General features: G+C 44.2%; 1 protein-coding gene across 4 annotated transcripts in view; it reads left to right on the top strand.

Annotated features, from left to right (window-relative positions):
- ABHD2 (abhydrolase domain containing 2, acylglycerol lipase) overlaps positions 1 to 25,561 on the top strand; it is a 427,692-nt gene that overhangs the window by 336,225 nt on the left and 65,906 nt on the right. For all 4 annotated transcript variants that reach the window (XM_085644457.1, XM_085644454.1, XM_085644456.1 and 1 more), the window contains one exon: positions 6,388 to 6,472. In XM_085644457.1, coding sequence (XP_085500583.1) covers positions 6,388 to 6,472 — 85 coding nt within the window. The remainder of the gene's footprint in view (positions 1 to 6,387; positions 6,473 to 25,561) is intronic.

Here is a 25,561-nt window from a genome sequence, read left to right as displayed (position 1 = left end):
GATACTTTCAATTCCCTGACCCCTACTTCAAACACATATTACTCTGGGATGCACACTCACATCCCACACGTGCAAGCACACAAACAAGTTTTCATTCAAGTTTTGTCAAAAATTTTAGTGTTAGTACACAAACATTATACTGGTGTGCAGGCTCACCTCAAAAAACGTCATTAATCATAGCATTGAGCCCTCAGTGAACCAGCACCCTTGAAATCATGTCTTGGAAAGACATATCCGATTTAACAACAAATCAAGCAGAAACAAAGGCATATTCCACAGAAGAAGCAGTATCTATCTATTCCTTGATCAAAGACACACGCACTTTTAGTTCTTCTTCTGGAACTACGATACAACAACTAAGGCAATTAGAATACCTGATGGGAAAAGAAATTAACCAACGTCTCCACGCCACCACACTCATAGAATACCACAAAGTAAAGAGAATTCCAAGGGGTTTAAGGATCACATTGAAACCTATGTTGTTCAAATACAACAAAACCTTCATGTCAAGATGGTATGCCATTTTAAATAAATGCTCCCTGGACCTCATTTTGTTAATAGTTGAGGAAATATCCGTCATATTACAAGATTTGGAAAATGAAATCAACCATCTCAAAGAAGAAATTACACAAAAAATTGAACTAGAACAGTGGGATAAGACCCTAGAAGACATCAACAGAAGACTTGATACACATGCACGAGAAGTACATGAACGAAAAACAAGAAAGTTTAAGAGAGATACTATCGACTACAAACTGGATGAGGTGTACTCTTGGGCTGTAGCATATGCCCAAAAACGTTCATATAAAAAACCCGAAAATACCTCCTCAGAAGAAAGTTTAGTTACAGAACAGGATTTATCTCTCCAACGACCCAAAGCAAGTTCACATACCTCAACCAGTGGTACCCACGAGGAAGCAGCCTCCACCTCCACCTCGAAACTGTCTTTTTTAGGGGAGGGTCAAGCGTCCAAAACACCTCCAGACAAAAACAACGCAACCAAAGACAACCCACTCGCCGGGGAAAAAACAACAAAAAAACATCCGGAGCAAAGCAGACCACAGAGGACAACCAAGAAGAGCATACCTTAGTTGTGAACATTTCGCAAAAACGGTTGAATAAAGAAGAACTACATGTCTTAAACAAAGGTAGCTCATTCGTCCCAACGTACATCTCCAATGAATTGGAAACAGAAATATCCCTGTTCAAATTCATGCGGAAACTAAGATTAAGATGGTTCTTTTCCATCAACACCTCCAATTAAGAGAGCGATTTCAACACACAACCTTTTTGACCCAAGAGCAAATTCATGTCTCCACTTTCTCATAAATCATTAGACACATTCGAGATTTTAGTAAAAAAAGATCTGGAAAACATCAGATACATCAAACCTCGATATTCCAACTTATCTCGCAAAGAATCACGGACTCTCAACACCCTGAGACAAGACAAAACTTTAACTTTTTTACCTGCCGACAAAGGAGGAGCCCTAGTTGTTCTTGACACTGATCACTATGTGACGAGTGTCAATGAACATGTTAACAATCCGGACACATACATTGTGATGGAACAAGACCCTACTAATGGATTTTTGAAACTACTAACCAACATCCTACAACGGGGAGTCGACAATGGTCACATCGACGAAAACACACGTAAATTTCTTTTCAATACGACACCCAAAGTTCCACACATATATATGCTCCCGAAGATTCATAAGCACAAGACTAATCCTCCCTTTAGACCCATAGTCTCGGGCTGTGGGTCCATTCATGAAACAATTGGACGTTATCTTGATTATCATCTTCAACCATTGGTACAATCATGGGAGACATATATTAAAGACACCACCGACTGTTTGCTCAAATTGGAAGCGGTAAAACACCTTTTTGAAGAAGAGCATTGGTTGTGTACCATAGACGTGGTTGCACTATATACGTCCATAGCACACAACGAGGGACTTGAAGCGGTGGAATGGAGACTATTGCAATCATCAATAGCAAAAGACAAAAGCATTTTTCTTCTTGAACTATTACATTTTTCTCTCTATCACAGTTATTTTTCATGGCAGGAGAAGTATTATTTACAGATCACGGGTACTTCCATGGGCTTTCCCGGAGCCCCATCGTACGCGAACACATTCATGGCCTACTTTGAACATCAGCACATACTAAAAAATCCGATCTGGCGCACCAATGCGGTTATTTTTCTTCATTACATCGATGACATACTAGTAGTATGGAAAGGCACGAAGAGTCTTTTGGAACAAAGCATAACGGAACTGAATCTCTGCAATCCCAGAATCCAATTTACCTATGATATTCAACCTTCAAGGATCCATTTTCTCGATATTGAAATTCACAAAACTGAGAAAGATCTTGCAACAACAGTTTACCACAAAATTACAGATGTAAACAATACTCTACATTTTCAAAGCGGACACCCATACTCTCTAAAAAAACATCTGCCAGTATCACAACTCATCAGAGTCAAAAGAATAACTTCAGACGCACAACAATGTGAAAATGACATAAAACATCAGATAAAAAAATACAAAGAACGCGGCTATCCAGAAGACATACTCAAGGAAGCTGAATTGAAAGTATCGTCAAAAAAACGTAAGGACTTGTTGTCCACAACTCAAAAGAACCCAACAAAAAGAGAAGTGTTTGTACTTAAATTTTCAGCCCAAGCTCAACAAATTAAATCTGCCATTCTTAAACGATGGGACATTATTGAGTCTGAAGCAGATTTCTCTGGTTTATTCCAGGAACCTCCTATTTTTGCACATACTCGCTCCAAAAATCTGAAGGAGTTGCTAAAAACGAGACCCCACCGAAGGACTACACAATTTTCAGGAATGAAAAAATGCCACAACTGTGGCCAATGTGGCAATGTGATTACAGGCAATTTTTTCACCCATCCCCACACAGGAAAACAGATTCCTTTACACCACACCTCGGATTGCAACACAGAGGGGGCAATTTATGCCATTAAATGCCCCTGTGGCTTGGTATACGTTGGCAGAACCAGCCGCAAAATTAAAACTAGGATTATTGAACACAAGAGTCGAATTCGGAATAAAAATTTGAATTCCTCCTTAGCAGCACATTGGACACAAGCACAACACACAATTCCACAACTTAGATTTACAATTCTAGAACGCATTTTCTCAACCACTCACACAGACACCAACACGGTTTTAGCATGCAGAGAAACTTATTGGATTAAGTTTCTTGGCACAGTGATCCCAGGAGGTCTAAATGACCATTACGAGATGTTATGTTTTGTTTAATCATTTATATTAGCTTAATTGACGATCAAAACTGAGATTCAAGCAACTGTAAAGGATTTGCACGCAGTACCCCTCAGTTTATTTTCATTTTTACTTTTCACCATCCTATCACCCTTGGTTCTCACACTCCTCACATTTCCATTTTTTTATTTTTATTTTTACAACTTTATTTGTCATTTCATCAATAGGCACCTTTTCTTAAAACAAACAGGGCTAGTTGAAACGCCCCCGTTATAGTTTAGGAGTCTGTCTTCCATTTTTATACTTGATGAACGCGTCATTAAATACCTTTGGCAGGCGTTACACGCCACGCCTTCTACGCGATTCATTGGAAAGCTTCACTCGTACTTCACAGATGCTCTTGCACTACGGAAACAGGTGAGACACAGTTTTGCTTCCGCAATCCTCAACCCTTCACAGATTTATTCTCCGATACCCAAATAAACTTGAAACTGAATTCGATTTTCATATTCCTTTAGCACGCTGACGCTTTAACAAAACGAATTCATGGAAACAGGGGAGTCGCATTTACGATTTCACTGCTGGTAAGAGCATGTTCCCCAAGATCACGTTTCACGTTTCATAACACCAGTGTATTCCGATTTGAAGCTCACTCTCACACATCCATTACAGATTATCACTTGCCAACTGAGTTCAGCCAGAAAACCAAAGCACTGACCGGTAAATATATCTTTGATATGAAGTCACCCCGTACGGAACTCGTGGTCTTGCACAGGGCGTTCCCACTAAATTAACTCGGATTTCAAACACTTGGTTTGAATCGCATTCACCGAAACACTTCACAGTATTATCTCCTTTCTTTGAGCACTTTTTCGGCATGGTAGTAGGGTCTACTAATGTGCAGATCCTAATCTCTGACGTGTAAAACAGCCAACGCCTCTTTTCATTTGATACTCATGAGCTTTTTTGATTGTTGTTTGTAGATCTAGAAGACGACGTTAAAGAAACCATAACAAGCATTAAAATCACAGATTGTACCCATTTATCCCCTGAAGAAGGGTTGTTATTGAACCCGAAATGCATTGGGAGTTATTTTCGTTAATATTGAATTGTATTTTGATGAAATTCATGTACATTGCTTAAAACAAATATGTGATTGTATAACATATTTCTTTATTCAGCTTGAAGTCAATAAGAATACATGATTTGATTAAAGAAAAGTAGATTATTTTGCATTTATAGATTGTATCCTCTTCTGTCTCTACCATTTTTTAAGAAATTGGTTATAGTGTGATTTATTAGTTTTTAAATTCAAAGAGACCTTAGTGTCCTCGAGTTGTGCGGCACGCAGGCCAGGGTTTCCCTGACCCCTACTTCAACCACTCCAATACAAACCATTTTGCTCCAATCCAAACCAATCTGCCTTACTCCAATGCATTCCTTTCCAATCAGCCCCACTCACCCTACTCCATCCCAGTTCACCCTACTCCATCCCAGTTCACCCTACTCCAATCAACTACACTCCACCCCAATCCAATCTACCCCACTTCAATCCTGTCCACCTCACCCCAATCCAAACCACCCCACTCCTTCCCCAAACCAGTCCACCCCACTTCACTATAAAGCAATCTGCCCCACTCAAAAACAATTTGCCCAACACCAATCTGCCCCACTCCCATCCCAAAAAAATCTGCCCCACTCCAATACAAAATTATCTGCCCCACTCCAATACAAAATTATCTGCCCCACACCTATCTAAACAAATTTCCCCCACTGCAATCCAAAACAATCCGCCCACTCCAATCCACCTCACCCCACCCCAATCCACCTCTCCCCAATCCACCTCACCCCAATCCGCCTCACCCCAATCCGCCCCACTACAATCTGCGCCACTCCAATCCAAAACAATCTGCCCCACTCCAATCCACCTAACCTCACCCCATCCTAATCCACCCCACCCCACTCCAATCCACCCCACCCTAATCCAATCCACCTCACCCAATCCAATCCACCCCACCTCAATTCACCTAAATCGAATGCACCCCAATTCACCGCAATCCAGTCCACCTCACCTCACTCCAATCCACCCCACCCAATCCACTCCACTACACTCCAAGCCAATTCATCCCACCGCAATGCAATTCATCCCACCACAATGCAATTCACTCCACTCCGTTTCACCCCACTCTAGTCCAGTCCACCCTACTCCAATCCACCCCACACCACCCCCACTGTAGTCCAGTCCACCCCAATCCCTCCCACTCCAATCTAATCCAGTCCACCCTATTCCACTGCAGTCCACTCCACCAAACTCTACTCCTTTCCACCCCAACCCAACCCATCCCTCCCCAGTTCAGTTCTCCCCACTCAGTCCAGCCCATCCAGCCGACCACACTCCAATCCACTTCACTTCAATCCAATTTACCACTCCAATCCACCCCACTGTAATCCACCCCCCTCCAGTCCAATCGAATCCACCCACTCCAATCTAATTCACCCCACTCCAAACCACCACACTCTAATCCAAAATATCCCAGTACAGTCCACCCCACACCAAACCAATCTAATCTAATCCACTCCACTCCACTGCAGTCCAATCCTCCTCACCCCATTTCAATCCACCACACTCCAATGTACCCCATCCAGTACACCCACTCCTATCCACATCACTCCACTCAATCCAACCCACAGTACCCCAATCAAACCCATCCCAATATACTCTAATCCATTCCACCCACTACCTCAATCCGCTCTAACCCACTCCACCCTATTCCACTCCACTCCACGCCTCTGCAGTCTACGACACTCTCTGCCACTGAACTCTATGCCCCCCTACTTAAACTCTACGACACTCTTCTCCAATAAATTCAGTCTATGACACTCTGCTCCCCACACTCGGACTCTCCTCACCACTAACTTTATTAGCCATGCTGAACAGCCACACTGGTGTACATCATGGCAAAAACACATTGCCAAAGCTCAATAGCTCTTGTATACGCTAGACCTATTTTCTTTGCCAATTCTTATTATTCTTATCAGTGATTCCATTTCTGAAGGTTCACAAATCTGTTTTAACCAAAGTATTCAAAGCATCTTGCTCATCTTTGCAACATTTTGTTCTTCTTGTATAGATCCACGTTCCGCTCATGCTGGTTAATGCGTCGGATGACCCTCTGGTACATTATAGTTTGCTGTCTATTCCAAAAACACTTGCAGGTTTGTGTGAACTGAACTATTTTTATGTTGTTGAATTTCATATACAATATTTGAGTTATGATTTTAAATTCCTCTTTATAAACAAGTGGATGAACCTCTTTTTAAATTTCAAAAATGTTTACAATGTGCACATCATTTTAGATTTGAATATATTGGATGTGTGATGCAATGTACATTACTTTATTGACCTTTAGGACTCTTGCCCTGGATCTATTTCTCATTCTCTCTATCATGCCCAACGTGGGCCCGGCTACAAACACCCATCTGCCATTATATTCTATTTTCTTGGTTATACATGCTGTTTGTCCTCTGAGTCATGCTCACAGAAGAAAATATATACTTTTTATAACAGCGGATCATGAAACCAAAGCTGGTTTAGGTGGGATTAGGATTCGAATATATGGCAGGTTCATGCTGTTGTTGACCCAGTCATTTCACATAGTGCAATCTGCTTACCACCTAACTAACGATAGTGTACCACTGAGCTCGAAATACTAAACATATAATATTTTTACTGACCAGACACAGGGAAGTTATTAAAGGTAAACTATATTTTGAAACATCCCATCCCAGGTTATTTGACAAACTCCAAAAGTGGAAAGGAATGTTTTTCCAGAGGTAAGCGATTTGACATTGTCATCAAACAGGCCAACAAAAGGGGTTCAGTGGTCATACAAAGCAGGAAGTCCTCTCATCAGGAATAGCTTGGTTTACTGTTTAGGGCCAACCACATCACATTTTGTCTTTATTTTTTGGAAGCAGAATGCCAATATTCAAATTTTTTTTTTGTTGTTTTTCTTTTTGTCCTCTTAAATGGAAAGAAAAAACAGTATCGTTCTTCCACTTGCACGTTATTTGAGGAATCGGAACCTGAACTCCTCTGCTATTTAACAGGTCGGGAAGTAAATCTAGGGAACGAACGTATATCATAACTCTGTATGACCCTCGGGCATGATCTCCGTGTACCCCATTTTTCTTTTCTTTGTCTGTCTCAACCCTCCCACTGTCCAACCGGGAGACTAGACAACAAGAACCTACTCCCAAAACCTGCTGAGGCTGAGAAGGCTTAATCATAGGACCATTAAACCACACCTGTTGGTATTTAAAACATGTAAATATAAGTCCTTATATCCTGAAAGGACTCACTCATATAAGCACTCCGTTGTGCGTGTGTTATACGCCTCAAAAATGTTCAACATGCCAATCTTCATAATTCTCATGAAGTTTATTTAATTTCTTAATCCAATTTTATATATGCTTCATTGAAAATGTATCATTCAAAATCATAAATGTTGCTTAATTCTTCATGGCAACTCGTTTCATAAATCAAATTAACATGGTTACAGAAAATCATCCCCGATGCATTTTGGGTCCAACCCTTCTTCAGGGATTTCCCTGTAACACAGTCAAAAAAGAACTACTTGGTCCATGTGCCTGTATGCGAACGCAAATGTTTTAAGTGATAGTATCTATCACATGCAATAGTGTGTTAATGGTAGAACAAGTGTTTATCGTGAAATAATGATTGTATTAAATACTAGTATTAGCTGTGCTGTGAGCGAAAGAGAAATGCTCTCAAAACAGTGAAGACGCTGTTATCGAAGTGTCAGGGAAAACCAACTAACAGATATCCACGAAAAATGTGCCTAAAATAATTCTGAACACGTAGTATTTCCATCGGTTTGAACTATATCATTGGTTAAAGATGTAGAACTCTTTAACTTCATAAAAGTACTGCGCTGTGCGACTCTTGACATGTATATACTGGACGAAAATAATATGTGGCCCATACAAGTGAGTTTTAAAAGTGCACATAAACAAAAAAAACTTCGCTATGCAAGTAATACGGCCCTTAAGGCAGTAGAGCATCTAATGCGTGTAAACTCTGTGATGTGAATATGGTGGATATTGCAACCGAAGTGTGCCGACAATCAAATAACGCTTGTGTGCGGGTTGACTTTATAAAAAACCACTTCCCTGTGCAGGTATGTGAGCGCGGGTTTAAATTATATTGTACCTGTGAAAATGGCTCGGCGAGCTACAGCGTTTCCCTGTGGTGTTTGTCATTCAAAGCGTGTGCCGGTGAACCGGATATAACATGCTGTGACCCCGGAAGTGTATCCCACGTGTTTCTTAGTGCTAATAAAAATAGTAAACATACTATGTGCGTTCTTAAACGTTATGAAACTAGATATACAATATAAAAATATAAAAATTATCTGAAAATCTAAATCTTATATGACTAAGGAATCAAAACAATTAGGCACTTCAATTTTCTGGCTACACGTCAGTACGTGGAAAGTGAACAGTAAAATCCCTGTAATTGTTCAATGCTGACTGAAATCCATACTCTACGGAAATCGGTTCTAATGTTCAAATGGTGTTGACTCGTGAGACAATTGTAGTGTCCAAATAAAACTGTATATCACCACCGAATATCAGGCTATTTATAAATGGCAGCTGTATTCCAAACGTTCGTTGAGGCCCTTGGGGCGCAAAGAGTTCAGTTAATAAATCCAATATAATTCGCGTTTTAGCAAAAATGCCTTGTTATCTCTTCCTTCGTTTATTTCAACTTGCTCCAGTATTAAATATTTCAGTTGACTAATGTTATGGTTGGCTTCCAAAAAATGTGCAGCCACTGTAGATTTCATGTTCTTCAACCTGATGTTACTTTTATGTTCAACAAGACAGGTCTTTATTTTACGTTCAGTTTTCCCTACATATAGTAACCCGCATGGACATTTAAGTAAATATACTACATTACTAGTGTCACATGTAGCTGAAACCTTTAATTTGATAAGGGATCCGGACGTGGGATGCGATACGGTAGTTCCTTTTATTATGTTGTTGCACCTGCCACAATTATGGCATGGGATGGTTCCTGTATGAATAAAAGTTATTGGTGTTTTCTTGTGTTTTAAAAGTTGTTGTAAATTCATGATGCGTTGATACGCGAATATTGGGAAGTCCTCAAATGCACCGCTTGTAGTAGTGGCCAATATTTGCGAATGGTTTGTTTAATCTTATGACATCGCATAGAGTATTTTGATACAAAAAACAGTCTCTCCTTTTTCTTCGGTGTATGACTTTGTTTCTGGATCTGGAAACCAACTTCGCATTTGAAAATATTTAAATCTAGATAGGTAGAAGTTTGCTTGTTGATTGTATTCTTCCCAAGAAATAAGCATACCATCTACTATTAACTGTTCCCAACGTATGAGGCCCCCCTCTAGCAACGGTTTAGGGAGAGCATCTTTAGTCCACTCTGGGGTTCCGGGTCCATCCCAGATGGGGGCCAATAAGCAATAGTATGGAATTTATAGGGTTTTTCTGACCATGTACCATGTCTCTGCAAGCCCCCTTAGTATCTTTAGCCTGACCTTTTAAAAAAAATTGGGTCAGCATATTTGAAGAGAAAGCCCTCATTTCCTCCTGATTAAAAACTTGAAATTATCAACCACAAGCCCCCTGTCATAGAACGAGGTGTATTAAAAAGGCACTTCCCATTTTTTAAAAGAAAAGCCCAAGAGTAGAAAAGTCCGGCAGGGCTAAGCCCCCTTTCTCAACCCTCCTTCTCAGCTTTTTCCAAGCTATTCTTGGTCCTTTACTTGCCCAAATAAAAGAGCAGAGATCACTTTGTAGCTTCTTTATCCATTCCTTCTTAAAAGGCAAAGGGATGGAGTCAAATAAAAAGGTGAGCTTAGGGAGGGTTATCATTTTAACTAAGTTGCTCCGTCCGAGAAGTGATAACTGGAGATGGGACCAGGTTTTCAGAAGTTTCGTGATCTCTTTCCGGGCTTTATCAAAATTAAGTTTTGTTATATTATTAATATCATGAGCTATCATGACTCCCAGGTATCTGATTTCATTATTCCCGGTTGACCCTTCGATGTTCCAGGTCATGATTTCGGTCTTGTCACTATTGATCTCGTAACCCGAAACCTTTCCGAAGTCCGTCGTTCTAGCCATCAAACGGGGCAGAGTTATCTGTAAATTTGTTGTGTAAATCAAAATATCATCTGCATAGAGCCCGAGTTATTTCCCCAATCTATAAACTTAAAGGGTAAGATTTCGGGGTCCTCTCTAATTTTCCTTGCTAAAGGCTCTATGTAAAGATTAAAAAGCAAGGGCAACAGAGGGCATCCCTGCCTGGTCCCTCTAGATATGATCACAGGCTTAGTTAGAAAGGCGTTAATTAACACTCTAGCTTCTGGAGCTCAATAGAAACCAGCCAGTGCATTACAAAACTTAGTACCTAGATTCAAAGAGACTGTTACTGCTTTCAGATAGACCCAATTCACTCGATCAAAGGCTTTGGTGGCATCTAAGGCCACCACGGCCAATGGGAGACTATAAGAGGTCGCCAAATCTATTGTGCCAACTAGTGTATAGGTCAGATCCTTCAGGAATGTTCCCCTGATAAACCCTTTCTGAGCTTCGTTTATCAGCTCAGCCATTGAACCATTCAGCCTGTCTGCCAGGATCTTTGCGTATAACTTATCACTGTTTAACAAAGAAATTGGCCGATAAGAGTCACATTTTTTAGGGGATTTTCCGACCTTCAAAATTAGAGAGATTGTAGCTTCCTTCCAAGAGGCTGGCAAATCAGACCTTTTAACAAAAAAATCATTAAAAAGTTTCACTAAAATGGGGGTGTTGGAAATGGGATGTCTGGCTGGCTAAGGCGTGCACCAAAGCCAGGCAGAAACCACCACTCTAGTCAGGGCAAGAAAGTTACACGCCAAAGATAACCCCTGCTCACCCTCTTGGTAGCTTGGCACGAGCAGTCAGGCTTATCCCGGAGGCAATGTGTAAAGCATTTGCGCATGCACACAGCCACAACATCCCAGGCCCACCACAAAAAAAAACTCCACACAAGGTTGTATATAAAAAATAGCCTTTGTATTATCATAACACATTAGAATAGTCAGCACATATTATACTGGGTGCCACCTGGCACTAGGTCATATTTACAAGGGATTATTTACACCTGACAGGGCACACTGGTCCACTGTCAGTACCATCACAAAGTGAACTTAGTAAATGTAGAGCTTATCATAAACATAGAACACAACCAGTGAATACTGGTAATCACTGTACTTAGCATCAGCCTGTAACATAAACTACATTATGCACAGTGCACAGCATCACACCAGGCGCAAATTACCTTCTGCGCCAACCTCACCATCTTAAACACATGAGGCAATCATCTCACCAGTCTAAACGCATTGGACCCTAACCTCCTAAGTATAACTACATTAGGGAATAACTCTCACTAGCATAAACCATAATAGGCGAACCAACCTCATAATCATAAAACACAGTATCAACACAGGTGCGTACATCATTCTACAGGAATCACATTTCCTAGCACCCAGAATCACGGTAGGCTTGGCGCCCTATAAACCTAACAATCCCCCTGGCCAACTGGCCATCCCAAAGGGGGGCTCTCCTGCCCTCTGTCCAAAAGTCAGTGCTGCTGCCAATGCAGCGACAGTCCAGGGTGCGCACTTTGCGCATGCCTAAATGTAGCAGCTGGCACTAAGTGCTGCGCAGCTGTGTAGGAAGAGATGGGGGCGAAGGAGTGCGTCTCACTCCTGGATTCAATATGTCCCCTAAAAGAAATCAAGACCTAAACGGTGCAGCTGCCCACTACTTGCTGGGCAGCTGTAAAAAGTTAAAATGCGGCATGGGCTCTCCATGGCCCTTGAAACAAATGTGCCCACTTCGTTGGAGCCACACGGGGCTCTGAAATCAAAATAGCCAAACGTTGGAGCCACCTAGGCTCTGAGAATAAACATGACCCCAAGCACTGTGGGGAGCACTGGCATTTTTAAACTGAACCATGCCCCCAAAGTCGATATGTCCCCAAGCCCCCACGGGGACTTTGAAAACCAATGGTGGCCACTTTGGAGCGGCCCGCTGCCATCCGGGACCGCTCTGACTCTGTCCTGCCGTCAGGGTGCTGTGATCGGCACCAACATTGTGCCCCCTGGAGCCACCTAGGCTCTAAGAACAATTATGCTCGCAACGGTGGAGCGGCCCGCTCTCCTAGCGGGACCTCTCAGATTCCTGGAAAAGCCCCTACTCACTGGGACTCCTCGGGTCTCCTCCTCACCCGGTCCCTCTTCTGGGACCGGGGCTTTTGCCAACGCCGCACGTCTCGCTCTTCCCCTGGGGCTCCCGAGGCTCCCAGCTGCTCAAGGGAGCCCCGCTGGGATGCGAGACAACTTCCTGCTACCGGCGAGGCCCCGCTCTTGTCCAGGCGTCTCTCTCGGCGGCCGGGACGTCCTCCAATCACAGTGCGGCGCCAGCTCCAATCACAGCGCGGCGCTGCCTGTGACGTCGTGGGGGTGTCCCCGACGTTCCCGGGCCGGCGGTGATCCTTGTTTGGCAGGAAATGAGGGGTAGGCACCCTCGGAAATAAAAATAAACAGCGGTGTGGGCACCAGCTTTAACTACAGACAACCAGCAGCACAAAAGTGGGGTGGGCACCCGCGAGATAAGGATCAATGCGGGGTGGGCACCCGCCGTTGCAGGCATCCCGGGGGAATCCCCAAGGTGGGGGTACCCTCCCAAAGGCGAACAGTATCACGCTGCGCAGCCCACGCTCCTCCTTAGCTGGGCAATTAAAGGATAGCACTCACAGGGCGCTGAGTTAAAAGTACCAAGTCCAAGAAGTGCCGGAGTCCCAGCAAGGCAGAAGGGTCCCAAGAGGTAGTCCTCCAGGCATCCAGGGGCAGGGCGAAGCCCAGGGAGGCAAGCCTTCCCCTGGGCCCCAGCAGCAGCACACCCCTGGTAGATTCACAACAAGAACATTTTCATGGGGTCACAGCCCCTTCTTTTATACAGCATTTTCCTTTGTTCTGCAACTGTATGGCAAGGGGAGAACCAGGTACAACTGGTTCAGGAGCACTTTGTTTTGCTCAGCTCCCCTCTCTATTCACAGGACAGGCCAGGGACATCAGACGCACCACATGATGCTCTCACTTTAGAGAGCTGGCTGAAATCTTGCGTAAATGAGTTTGCCCCCCTTAAGCTCCGGTTGGCAAATGGAGGCAGAGCATCTGCCCCCTGGTTTACGGAAGCTCTCAGGAAGAGCAAGAGCCTTTGCAAACGCTTAGAGAGAATCTGGAGGAAGGATTTTAACCCTACGGCTAAACAAACGTATAAGGTGACACTAAAAGCATATTACACTAAAGTTCGCCTAGAAAAAAAGAACTTTCTCAACGGAAAAGTTGAGAAGGCAGGCAACAAAAGTAAAGAACTCTTTAAAATTGTGAAAGACTTAACGGCCCCTTGCGCAGCAAAGAGTCCTTTTACTCCTACAGAAGAATGGACAGGGAGTATAGCGCAATGCTTCTTTACAAAAATTTCTTCTATACAAGCCTCTTTTGGTGCGGTATGTTCTTATTCCCAGGTCAACGCGGAGAGGTCTCTCTCTCAGCTACCTAAGGCCGAGAAATGTCTGCTGCATTTCCCGACGATCGCTCTAGATCAATCCTTAAAAATCCTTCACTCTCTTAAATCAGGTTCTCCTGTGGACCCTTGCCCAGCGAAGATTCTTGCATCTATCACTGAGGTGATTAACCCAGCGGTAAATAGGGTGCTGAACCTTTCACTAACTGAAGGGATGGTACCGGATAGATGGAAACATGGGAAAATTCTCCCACTGTTGAAGAAACCTTCTGCTGACCCTTTGACAGCAAGTAACTACAGACCCATCTCACTGCTCCCGGCTCTCTCTAAGGCTTTGGAGAAATATGTGAATCAGGTTGTGGGGGAGTTTGTTGAATCCAGTGGCATTTTACATCCGAGCCAATCCGGGTTCAGTGCTAATTATAGCACTGAAACAGCTCTCCTTGAGATATCTGAATCCATTAAATCTACATTGGACAAAGGTGGGAAGGCAATTCTGATACTGCTCGACCTTTCTGCAGCCTTTAATACCGTACCACATGACCTTCTTCTTGATCGCCTCTGGGGATACGGTATTGGTGGTACTGTCCTGCAGTGGTTCTGGTCTTACCCAACAAACCGTCAGCAAACAGTTTGGTCCCCCCCTTTTGCGGCACCCATTCCATCTATGAATGTGGGTGTCCCTCAGGGATCTATTTTGAGCCCAACCTTATTTAATGTGTTTATGGCCCCCTTGGCATTGCTGTTTGAACCTTTCGGCGCTAGGATCATCTCCTCCGCCGATGACACGCAACTATTGTTTACATGCGGTAAGGGCGAAGTCCTTGATGGGAAGAGGCTTAACCTTTGCCTATCTGCAGTATTTGGATGGTTTAATCAGAACCAACTGTGTTGTAACTCGGAAAAATCGGAAATGAGCTTCTTCGGCTGTAATCCGGGGGACGAATGGCGAGAATGGTGGCCATCCAACATGGATCCTCCTACCACCTTGGCTATCACGGTCAAGAATCTTGGGGTCAAACTGGATAACGATATGTCCATGATATCCCAGGATCAATCGGTGGTGGGCATTTGTTTTGGCCTCCTGAGGATGATGCGCAACTTTCTTCCTTTACTCTGTGTCTCATAGTAAGATAGTTGTGCAAGCTCTAATATTGTCACGTCTTGATTATGTGAACGTCCTATATTTAGGCCTATCCAACTATCTGATTAACCGTCTTCAGGTGACTCAGAACGCTGCCACCCGAGCTATACTCATGGTCGATCGTAGGACCCACATGACCCCACACCTTAGTGCTTTACATTGGCTCCCAGTGCGCAAGAGGGTGTTTTTTAAGGCACTGGTATTGGCCTTTAAGGCATTTCACAATATCGGGGCTCCGTATCTGAGAAACAGATGTCAGCTGTATGTTCCTTCTTGTAATCTACGGTCCTCAACTTCTTGTCTGTCACAGACCCCAAGGTTCTTACGCTCCCGATTGGGGGGTTGCTCCTTCCAGGTAGTGGCATCTGGGCTGTGGAACAACTTACCCCTTGAGTTGCGTTGTGAAGAGGATCTTCTGTGCTTCCGCCATAAGTTTAAAAACATGGCTGTTTGCATGATTGGTGGCTCGGAGAGGCTACAGATGTGTTTTTGTCACTGGTCCCCCCTGTTAGCGCCGGGACACTCCTGGGAGTAGCCGTGCGCTCTACAAATACCCAGTAAAATTAACATTAACATTAACTTGGATGGATGAAGCGAGTGTTTATGCTGAAGACTCAATGTGAGGAGGCGCTGCGTCACCGTCGATCCCGTGGATATAGGCAAAGTGCTGGTGCCGATCTGCGCAGTCAAGGAAGGCGTCGGCATCAAACCACTTTACGACACAGGCGCTCTGTTGATGCCGAGCCGTCCTGTCCGTCGGCGTCAATCCACACTGTTCTCAACCCAAGGAAAACTCTGTCTACTAGCACAGCAAACAGAGGCCAGTTGTCAATGTCAAGAGTCAGGCCACAGGCCATTCATGGGTTTCTGATCACTGAGATTTTTCAGAGTGGGGGGCAGTAGCACTATGTGACTTGCACCCTTTTTCCACTCTCCCTCCCAGCAGTTATCGGGTGACACCCTGAACCTGGTCCTTCAACCCAGGGTCTGTACCCTTAGGTTGAACATGGGCCTGGCAAGCTAAGACGTCCGGAGGAATACAACTACTTCCCCAGGGAAAATGCATTCTGCATATGTTGTGCAAGAGTCTGCCTGGTACAGGTCCCCAGCCCTCTATCCCTGTGACAGTGCATGGAGCCCCTCAGGCCAGAAGCGGCCTCAGCAGGGTCAGTCTTGATGTGCTTTGATCTCAGAGCTGGCAATTCCTGACCTACTGGTTTCCACCTCCTACCCCTACCTCTGGACCTCTGTACCCTTCACTGTGGAGTGGTACCCCCAGAAAACAACTGGTAGGGCATCTGAGGTGTCCCACTCCCCCCAGTTCTCCTGACACTGTAAAGCTCCCATCCGTGGATGGTCTCTTGTTACAGACCAGGTTACCCTGCTTGTACCCCCATTAGGAATATTCCACACTCTGGGGCTAGGAATGTGTTCACCTGGGCCTCTGGCCACCCCTACCTCTCCTTCTACTCTAAAAAGGGACATGGTACCCTCTCCCCTCCCCCCCACCCCCCTGTGACATTTCTTGGTCACTGTGTACCTCCCTCTCACTGGGAACCTGAACCATCCACCTTAGAATCACTCCCAAATGCCTTCTCAGACACTCTGGTACTCACCCAAAGGTCTGCCTCCTTTGTAAGTTCCCTGGGGTTAGAGAACTTACAATCAACCAAGTGTTGGTGTAGCCCTGGAAAACAGCGGCTGAACATGAGCTCTCAGGAAATCAAATTGTACTGCCCTTCAAAAGTGTTTACCTTTCTATCCTTCACCCAACCATTGAGTGCCTTGCAAAAGTACCCCAAAATATCCTCCCAGTACTGGTGAGAGTTTCTGACTGCCCCTGAATTTCAACCTGCACTCTTATGGGGAGAATGCATACTTCTTGGCAAGGGTCTCCTTCATGGCTGGATACCTCAGACTGTCTCCCTTTTCTAGGGCCAATAGGGCGTCCCTCCCATCACGAAGAATGACTCCATATGCCCGCTCCCCAATTCTCTTCCAGGTTCCTGTGCACCTCTAGAGCTACCTCATATGCCTGTAACCACTTGTTGGTGCCTGACTTCAAGGAGGGGAATGACAGAGTCTCTGGGTATGTAGACTTTTTCTTCAACTCTGTGCACAGTAGTTTTGCTGCCACCATTTCTGCTAGACTCTGCCAGTTGTTTAGCCTTCTACCCCAGCACTTTGAGACTCAGTTCTTAAGCCAGCAAGATCTTTTTCTCTGCCAAGGCTCTCTCAGCCTCCACTTTTCTCTCCTCCGCCGCCAGCTGGTCCAGCAGGAGCCTTCGGTCCCTCTCAGCCTTTTTGTCTTTTTGCTAGTCAAGATTTTTCTTTAACTCATTAAGAAACAGGGTTTGGGAGGAGACACTGTTTCCTGCATAGGATCCATAAGGGGGACTCCCTCTCTGTGGGATCCCCTTTCTCCTCTGGAGCCTGTGCCCAGTCATTTTTCTGCTGTGGTGCAGTGTGCATCCTGAGGACCTCCTCCCAGGCTTTAAGGGAAATTTGATCACCTTTTGGGAGTTTCAGTTCTCTCTCGGTGTCTGCACAACTTCTCAACTCAGACATTCTGTAGCTCGTATTGTGTTGATATCCAAATCCATATGTGACAGGCCCCTAGTAGATACACTGCTCCCTGCTCCATGGCAGAGGAGTCCTCCACTCAACTCGGGGTTCTCCTGCTCTATTGTTGCTTGCAGCCTCCTGACTTCCTCACAGGCTCAGAGGGATACTTTGGAGCTTTCCTGCCCACATTCTTCCCCCTCTCTATGCAGAACTCCGTCAGCTCACTCCCAGTGTGGCATGCTAGGTAGTTGAGGTCCATGGACATTCCGACAAGTTATCACAAGTGCAACAACAAAATAAGTCCCAAATTGATAAAAATGAAGCAGGAGTCCAATTTAGAAAACATTGCCAATTTGAGAGAAAAAAGAACTCATAATGGTCTTTTTATAGAGTTGTAGTGAACAATGAGTTTCTATCTGGTATTGCACAAACACAAGTCCTATTCTCACTGCTGACCATCAGGTTTAAAAAGTTGTGTCTTTAGATGGCAGAGGTATGCACCCTGCCCAAGCAGGGACCACAATACTAGTCAGGGTAAGCTAGATGCACACTACAAGATAACCTGTGCCCACCCTCTGGTAGCTGCACAGAGCAGTCTGACTTGTCTAAAGAGGCAATGTGTAAAGTATTTATGCAACACACAGAAACACAGTGAAACACTACAAATAAAAAAACCACACACATTTTGAAAAAGAGATAATTCGTATGAGTGCATCAAGACCAAAATGACAAAAATCCAATAAGTAGAACCGGACTTATTAATTTTTAAAGAATAAATCAAAAATAGTGCTTAGACGTCAATAGCTCTAAGGGGTTACTGGAGTTCACGCTAGACAGGGATAAATCCAAAGTTCAGACCGACCACAATGGAGGGCAGGCCGGCTACAGGCCTCAGGCAGGCCCTGCAGACAAAGTGCCTTGGATGGAGCAAGCGTTGACATCTCTATGAGAGGAGGCGCTGCATCGTTTTCAATCCAGTGGATGGAGGCAAAGTGCCGGTGCTGATCCGCGCAGTTGAAGAAGGCTTCAGCGTCTAACCCATTTACGATGCGGACGCTGCGTCAATGTAGAGCTGTGCTGTCCATCAGCGCCTGAGCCGTGCAGTCAGTCGAGGCGATGTCGTTGATCAGGTCCTGCGTGGAAGGACAATGTGTCTGTTTCAGTCTGCGCAGAGTCTTCGCTGTTTCGGTTTAGACGGTTCTTGAAAGCAGAAATCACTTTTCAAGGGCCCAGGACTGGAATGGCACCACTTGGCAGAGCAGGACTCACAGATGGCAGAGTTCAGGTGCTGTTGCAGAGTTGAACAAAGTTTAGATGGCCCTGATAATTCGCAACAGCGGGCTATTTGTACGGGGTAATACGCCTTTTGTGTGTGACACAGGACACTGCCTATTCAGGTGTAAGAGTCCGCTTCCCCTCCCTCTTCCTGCCCAGGAATGGAGATGGATTATCTGTCACACCCACCCATCCTGTGTTTGTGGCTTTCTAGAGGGAATGCACAAAGTGTAGCTGACACCCAACTCAGACATTTATTGGAGGCAGGCTGCAAGGCACGCAGAGAAATGCTGAGTTTCAAAAAGGGGTATTTCTAAAACAGTAATGTTAACTTCAACTTTTCCAGTAAAGAGTATTTATCATTACCATTCCAAAGATATGAACCACGGTGCAGCTCCTCTAATCAGGAATTACAGTTTAAAAGTGTTTTAAGGAATTTCCAATGCTAGCTTGATATGAGTTGGCCTCATAGTAATGAAAAACAAATCTAGCTGTTTGTCACTACCAGAACATGTAAAACTTAAAAGTACATGTCCTGCGATTTAGATACACAGCACCTTGTCCTGAGGGCTATCTAGGGCCTACCGTAGGGGTGACTTAGGTGTAATAAAATGGGAGTTTAAGGCTTGGCCAGTGGTTTTAAATGCCAAGTCGAAGTGGCATTAAACAGCACTCACAGGCCTTGTAATGGCAGCCCTGAAACAGCTTTGAGGGACTTCTTGTGTGGGTGGCACACCCAGTGCTGTAGGCCCAATAGTAGCAATTGGATTACAAGCCCTGGATATAATGTATACCACTTTCCAAGGGACTTATAAGAAAAATAAATATGCCAAACAGATGTAAACCAACTATACCATGTTTAGAGGAGAGAGCACATGCGCTTAAGCACTAGGCAGCAGTGGTAAAGTGCTCAGAGTCCTAAAGCCAACAAAAACCGGATCAGATAAAGCTGTGGATGAAGGCAAAACAAATGAGGTGACCCTTAAGAGAGGGCCGTTTTCCAACACTTATGTCTGAACCTTTTCACACACAGAAAAATTGTCGAAAATTAAAGTAGGGTTGGCACATCCATCTCCAATTTAGTCTGAGTAGGCTAATGTTCAAGGCATGTGTGGCTGTAAATAAACATGCTCTGCATACTTAAGCCATGTAGTGTTGAGTCCAGAGGTGTGCAGGTTGATTTTCTTTGAAGAAGTATTTCGATTCACGAGACAAAGTGACTCCTCCACTTGGTGATAATGCGCAAGGGCATCGCCTCCATTGTTAGATTATTTTCTTTCTGCCATCTGGTTCAGACGTGTTTTTTGGCGCTACGTTTCGAGACAGTCTCCGGTTCCTTTTGGTTTGCTGTTCATTTCCACCCTCGTCTGTATTGTTTTGGTCGCATTTCCATCCTTGCATCCGGAAAATCAGACAACTTTTGCCCGTCGACTTGACGTGCTCCTATCCGGGCCTTCGGGCCTACTCTTTATTCAACCAGCCTCAACTGAAAATGCACTGCTAATGGAACTAACTCAGTTTTGATTCTGCTCAGCTGGCAAGTGAAGTACCCGAGAACCGATCTCCATCAAGTTTAAACTTGTTTCTGTCTCCAGACCATCAGGATGCGGACTGTGAAGTGGCGATCTTTTCAATCATAAAAGACATTACATAACAGTTGGGCGCATCACAAATGCAGTGCAAGAAGTCATAGAGCCTGTCCCTCTTCAACATCAAGGTACTGGAGTGTACTCCCTACACTTTTTAAGTCCCAAAATAAACTGCGGCCTATTTTAGACTTCAGGCCCTTGAATCACTACATTCTATCAGAGCACTTCCACATAGTCACTCTTCAGGATGTGATCCCCCTGCTCGAAAAAGGCGACTTTGTGTCAGTAATTTGTTACAAGGGATCAATGCGGCTGACCAAGGTTCAGCACTTCTATTTCAAAGTAAAGAAATGTCCTTTATCTGTGCACGTCCGTCCAGAGCTTTTACTCCACTGAGAATCAGACAAAATCATGAGGGTGAGGACGGTGCACCAGAAACGAAGTCAAATGAAAGCCTCAAGTTTATCAAAAATGTCCTTTATTCTATAAGTTAATTTTTAAGATTCAACCACAGCCAACTTGTTTCGTTCCATTGGAACTTCGTCAGGGCTCAAAAACATCTCACAAGGGCTCAAAACAGTCCTGTGCCCTTTAGGACCAAGATCATAAAGTGCCTCTATAGCGGCAAATAGATGGAATCATGCAGCAAATCCCCGCATAAATGCAAAATATCAAATGGCGTAAAATATCAGCTCACATTCCTCCATCCAATACTGGAGGTTTGCTCAGATCACCCCAACCTACACTTGTGAGTGACTGGACCAATATTGCAGCCTCTTGTCCTCCATAAGCATCCGGCGGTTTAATCTTAAGAAAAATAGTAACCCCAAATTGATGTTGGGAGAAAAGTGGGCCAGTGTAGTAGCCCTGACGAAGTTCCAATGGAACGAAACGCGTTGGCCGTGGTTGAATCTTAAAAATTAACATAGAATAAAGGACATTTTTGATAAACTTGAGGATTTCTTTTGACTTGGTTTCTGGTGCACCGTCCTCACCCTCACGACTTTGTGTCAGTACTAGACTTACAGGGCACGCACTTCCACATTCTAATCCACCCAGCTCATCACAAATACCTCAGATGTGTTACAGCTGGAAAGCATTACCAGTTCAAAGTACTCCCATTCAGAGTCACTGCTGCACCTCAGGTGTTTACCAAATGCCTAGCAGTGGTAGCAGCACATCTGCGCAGACAGAACATTCATGTCTTCCCATATCTTAACGGCTGGCTTATCAAAGCCAGTACACTTCTCGTGTGTCAACAACACACTCAAACTGCTCTCCATGTTATCCATCAACTGTGGTTTACTGTCATTATACAGAAATCACACCTTCAACTTTACAGGTTCCGCTGTATTTAGGGGCCATACTCCCCACATGGTTGAAATCTGGCCAGGATTCAGAACATTTACAAACTGCCACAACAGTTTCAACCCAATCAACACATAAGTCAAAACAGCATGATGGCATCTTGCATCGTGATAGTACCACATGCTCAACTACAAATGAGCCCACTCCAAGAATATCTGGCTCGCCAATGGTCTCAATCATAGTGTCAGCTACAAGATCTAGTGTTGGTAGACAGCCACAGTCATAGCTCTCTACAGTGGTGGAATACACAATCTTTCAAAGGAGCGGCTGTTTCTCGACCCTGTTCTGCAGCAGATCATTCTTCCAGGAGATGAATCCTGTACAGGATGGGATGCTTACTTACATGATCTAACAGTTCAGGGTCTCTGGGATACCAAGCACCAGGGTCTACACATCAGCTACTTCTGCTTCAATCTGTTCACCTTGCATTGAAAGCATTTCTAACTTATAAGGCAGGCAAGGTTGTCTGGACGGACAACATGACAACCATGTATTATTTACAAAAACCGGGGGGAGGACACTCTGAAGTTATCGCGCCCATCTCAGATGATGTGGCGTTGGGCAGTACGATACAACTTCCACCTGCTAGCCGAACACCTCCCGGGGATGGACAACCACTTTGCTGAGCTCCTCAGACGGGTGCAGCAACAAGTCCATGAGTTGGAACTGCCCACCCCCCAGTCCTCCTCCCATACTTTCACAAGTGGGGGTTTCCACTCAAAAATCTGTCAGAAACTGTAGACAACGCAAAATGCCCAAACTTGGCCCCAGATTCCCACATTCACTCTTCAAGGGCAAAGCTCTATGGATTAACTGATCAGGGATATTTGCCTACATTTTTCCATGTCTCCACTTCTTCCTTTTGTGGTTTGGAAGCTCAGGCAAGCGTCTCTACCGCTCGTTCTAGTAGCTCCCACTTGGGCTCCTTCAACCATAGTTCACTACACTGCTCAAACTCTCTGTAGTTCCCCATGAGAATCTTCCCCTCAATCCAGACTTCCTCACTCAGAACCATGGAGAAATCATACACCCAAATCCAAAGGACCTCAACAATTTGGCTCTTGAGGTTGTAGAATTCAGTTACCTTAATCTTCCGCATGACTGTTTGACCATTCTTAAAGAAGCTGGTAGGCCTACAACTAGAGCATGTTACGCAGCGATCTGGAAAAGATGTGTCTTCTACTATTGCAGTAAACAAATTGATCCATTTGATGCAACTGTACAAAACACTGTTTGCTACCTTCTTTATTTACAGACCTCCGGCCTGACTTACACTTCCATACATCTACATTTAGCTTCTGTTGTTGCCTATCTTCAGAACAAGCAACACTTATCTTTGTTTAAAATACCAGTTAAGGCATTTATGGAAGGCCTTAAAAGAGTAATTCCACCTGCACCCTCCTGGAATGTCAATATTGTACTTACCAGACTTATGGGTCCCCCATTTGAACCATTGCATAACTGTCCCTCATATCTTGGAAGGTTGCTTTTTGGTGGCCATTACCTGACTTAGGCATGTCAGTGAGCTCCAGACATTCACCTTAGAATAACTTTTCTTCCAGCTACACAGAGTGTTTTTCATCTTTCCACCTCAATTAGTCAGTTGAATTACCTGTTTTCTTTCCGCAATCAGATTCAGTTGCAATAAGAGCTCTTCATATGCTAGATGTCAAAAGTGCTCAAATGTATTCTATTGGCATAACTAAAGAGATTCGGAAGACTAAACAAATCTTTGTTGCTTTTTCTCCCCTCTCACAAAGGAAAGGCACATCTAAGTCAGGCATTTCTAGCTGGATAAACAAATACATTTAAACATGTATGTCAAAGCTAAAATAATGTTGCCTATACCCCTAGAGCACACTCTACTCGTAAAATATGGGCTTCCATGGCTTTCTTGGGCAATATCCCAATAGCTGGCATTTGTAAGGCAAATGCACAACACACACTTTCACCACATTATTGTGTGGGTGTCTTAGCACACCAACAAGCCATTGTAGGTCAGGCAGTGCTACATACCCTTTCAAACAACTGCAACACCCACAGGTTAGCCACCGCTTTTCGAGAGGTACTGCTTTACAGTCTATACAGAGCATGTGTATCTACAGCCACACATGCCTCGAATGGAGCAGGTTACATCTGTTAGTGGCATGTAGGTCCTGTAGATTCACATGCACCCACCTTCCTCTCCGAACACCTCTGGGCATTACAGTTTCTTTATACTATTTTATTTATATGAACATCTCTTTACTGATATTCTCACCCGACTTTGGAAAAACCATCTAACAATGGAGTCGATGCCCATGTGTATTATCACCAAGAGGATGAGTCGCTTTGTCTCGTGATTCGAAAAACTTCTTCGAAGAAATGCAACTTGCACACATCCAGAACCAACACTAGATGGTAAAAGTATACAGAGCATGTGAATCAACGGCACTACATGCCATGAATAGATGCTCACAGGTTAAGTAACATGTTCCTTTCCTAGATCTTCATTAAAACAGCAGTTTTCAATCAACCTGCTGTATGAGAGAAAGGCAAGAATTAAATGACAACTTATTTGGCTTGATGTGAAACTCCTAACACACCCTTAAAATAATAACCTACCTGACCACATTGGTGACCAAGTAAGGTGTTCCTTACCAAGACTGAATATTCTACATTCTGTTCACTAATAAGAGCAAGGGGGCACAAAACAACAATAGCTCTGTAGTATAGGTTATTTGATAGATTCATGTGCTTGAATTATAATTCCCAGGTGTCAGACTGGGAGCTGCTGGTACTTTAAAATGGCAAAAAACACAGTTAAGACAGCAATAAACATAGTTAAAAACAGCCATCGGCCCCAAAATAATGTTTCTTTAGTAGTGAATTCACCTTATTGAATGAACCTGAGCTTTCGCCGAAGACGTGAATGCACTTCGACTCCCGGTAGAAGCAGCCATAGCTCAGATTTTCTACAGAATGTTTAACGTGATGAAGTCCCCAAACAGAGCTCTACGATATCCATTCTATTCTAATAGAGACTTCTAGACGCTTAATTCTCACCTTTCAAATAATCCCCAGGCATCAAGACTGGAAACTTCAACACTACTTCAGCAAGCTGTCTGGAGGCACTGTGCGGAAAGGAAATGCAAAGCCTAAATAGGCACCACCCGTGCTCGCGGACGCGATTTCCTTTCTTTCTGGGCTACCAGACATGGATCGGAGCTTCCTTTGGGTCTCTCAGAGACAATTACCAACATTTTTCTTCACAGTTTTGCAGCAGGAAGCTCAAGCCCTTTTGCCCAAAAGAAATGCTGAGAGGGTGTCTGCGGCAGAAGTAGGATATAGTTGTAATTCCTGCTACTTTTTGCTGGTCAAAAAGAGCAGGGGTCTTTGGCATATTCTAAATCTTCACCCTGATAAGGCCTTCCTACCGGAAAGAGAAATTTAAGATGTCACCCTGGCCCCTGTCTTGTCTGCCCTCAACCCTGGAGACAGGATGGTCGCATTGGACCTGCAGGTCGTCTATTTCCATAAACACATCCTGCCGGCCTATCAATGAGTCCTGCGTTTCATGGTGGGAAAGGAACATTTTCACATCGCTGTACTTCCTTTTGGTCTCACCAGCACCACTCGGGTGTTCATGAAAGTGATGGCGGTGGTTGCAGCACACATTCAGAGGTCAGGGGTGCCAGCCTTCTCCTACCTAGACAAATGACTGTTGAAGGCAGGCTCATCCTATGA

This window comes from Triturus cristatus, chromosome 3_1, assembly GCF_964204655.1.
Source record: "Triturus cristatus chromosome 3_1, aTriCri1.1, whole genome shotgun sequence".
Classification (NCBI taxonomy): Eukaryota; Metazoa; Chordata; class Amphibia; order Caudata; family Salamandridae; genus Triturus; species Triturus cristatus.
Note: the sequence above shows the minus strand (reverse complement) of the source record. Positions and strands in the feature narration are given on the sequence as shown.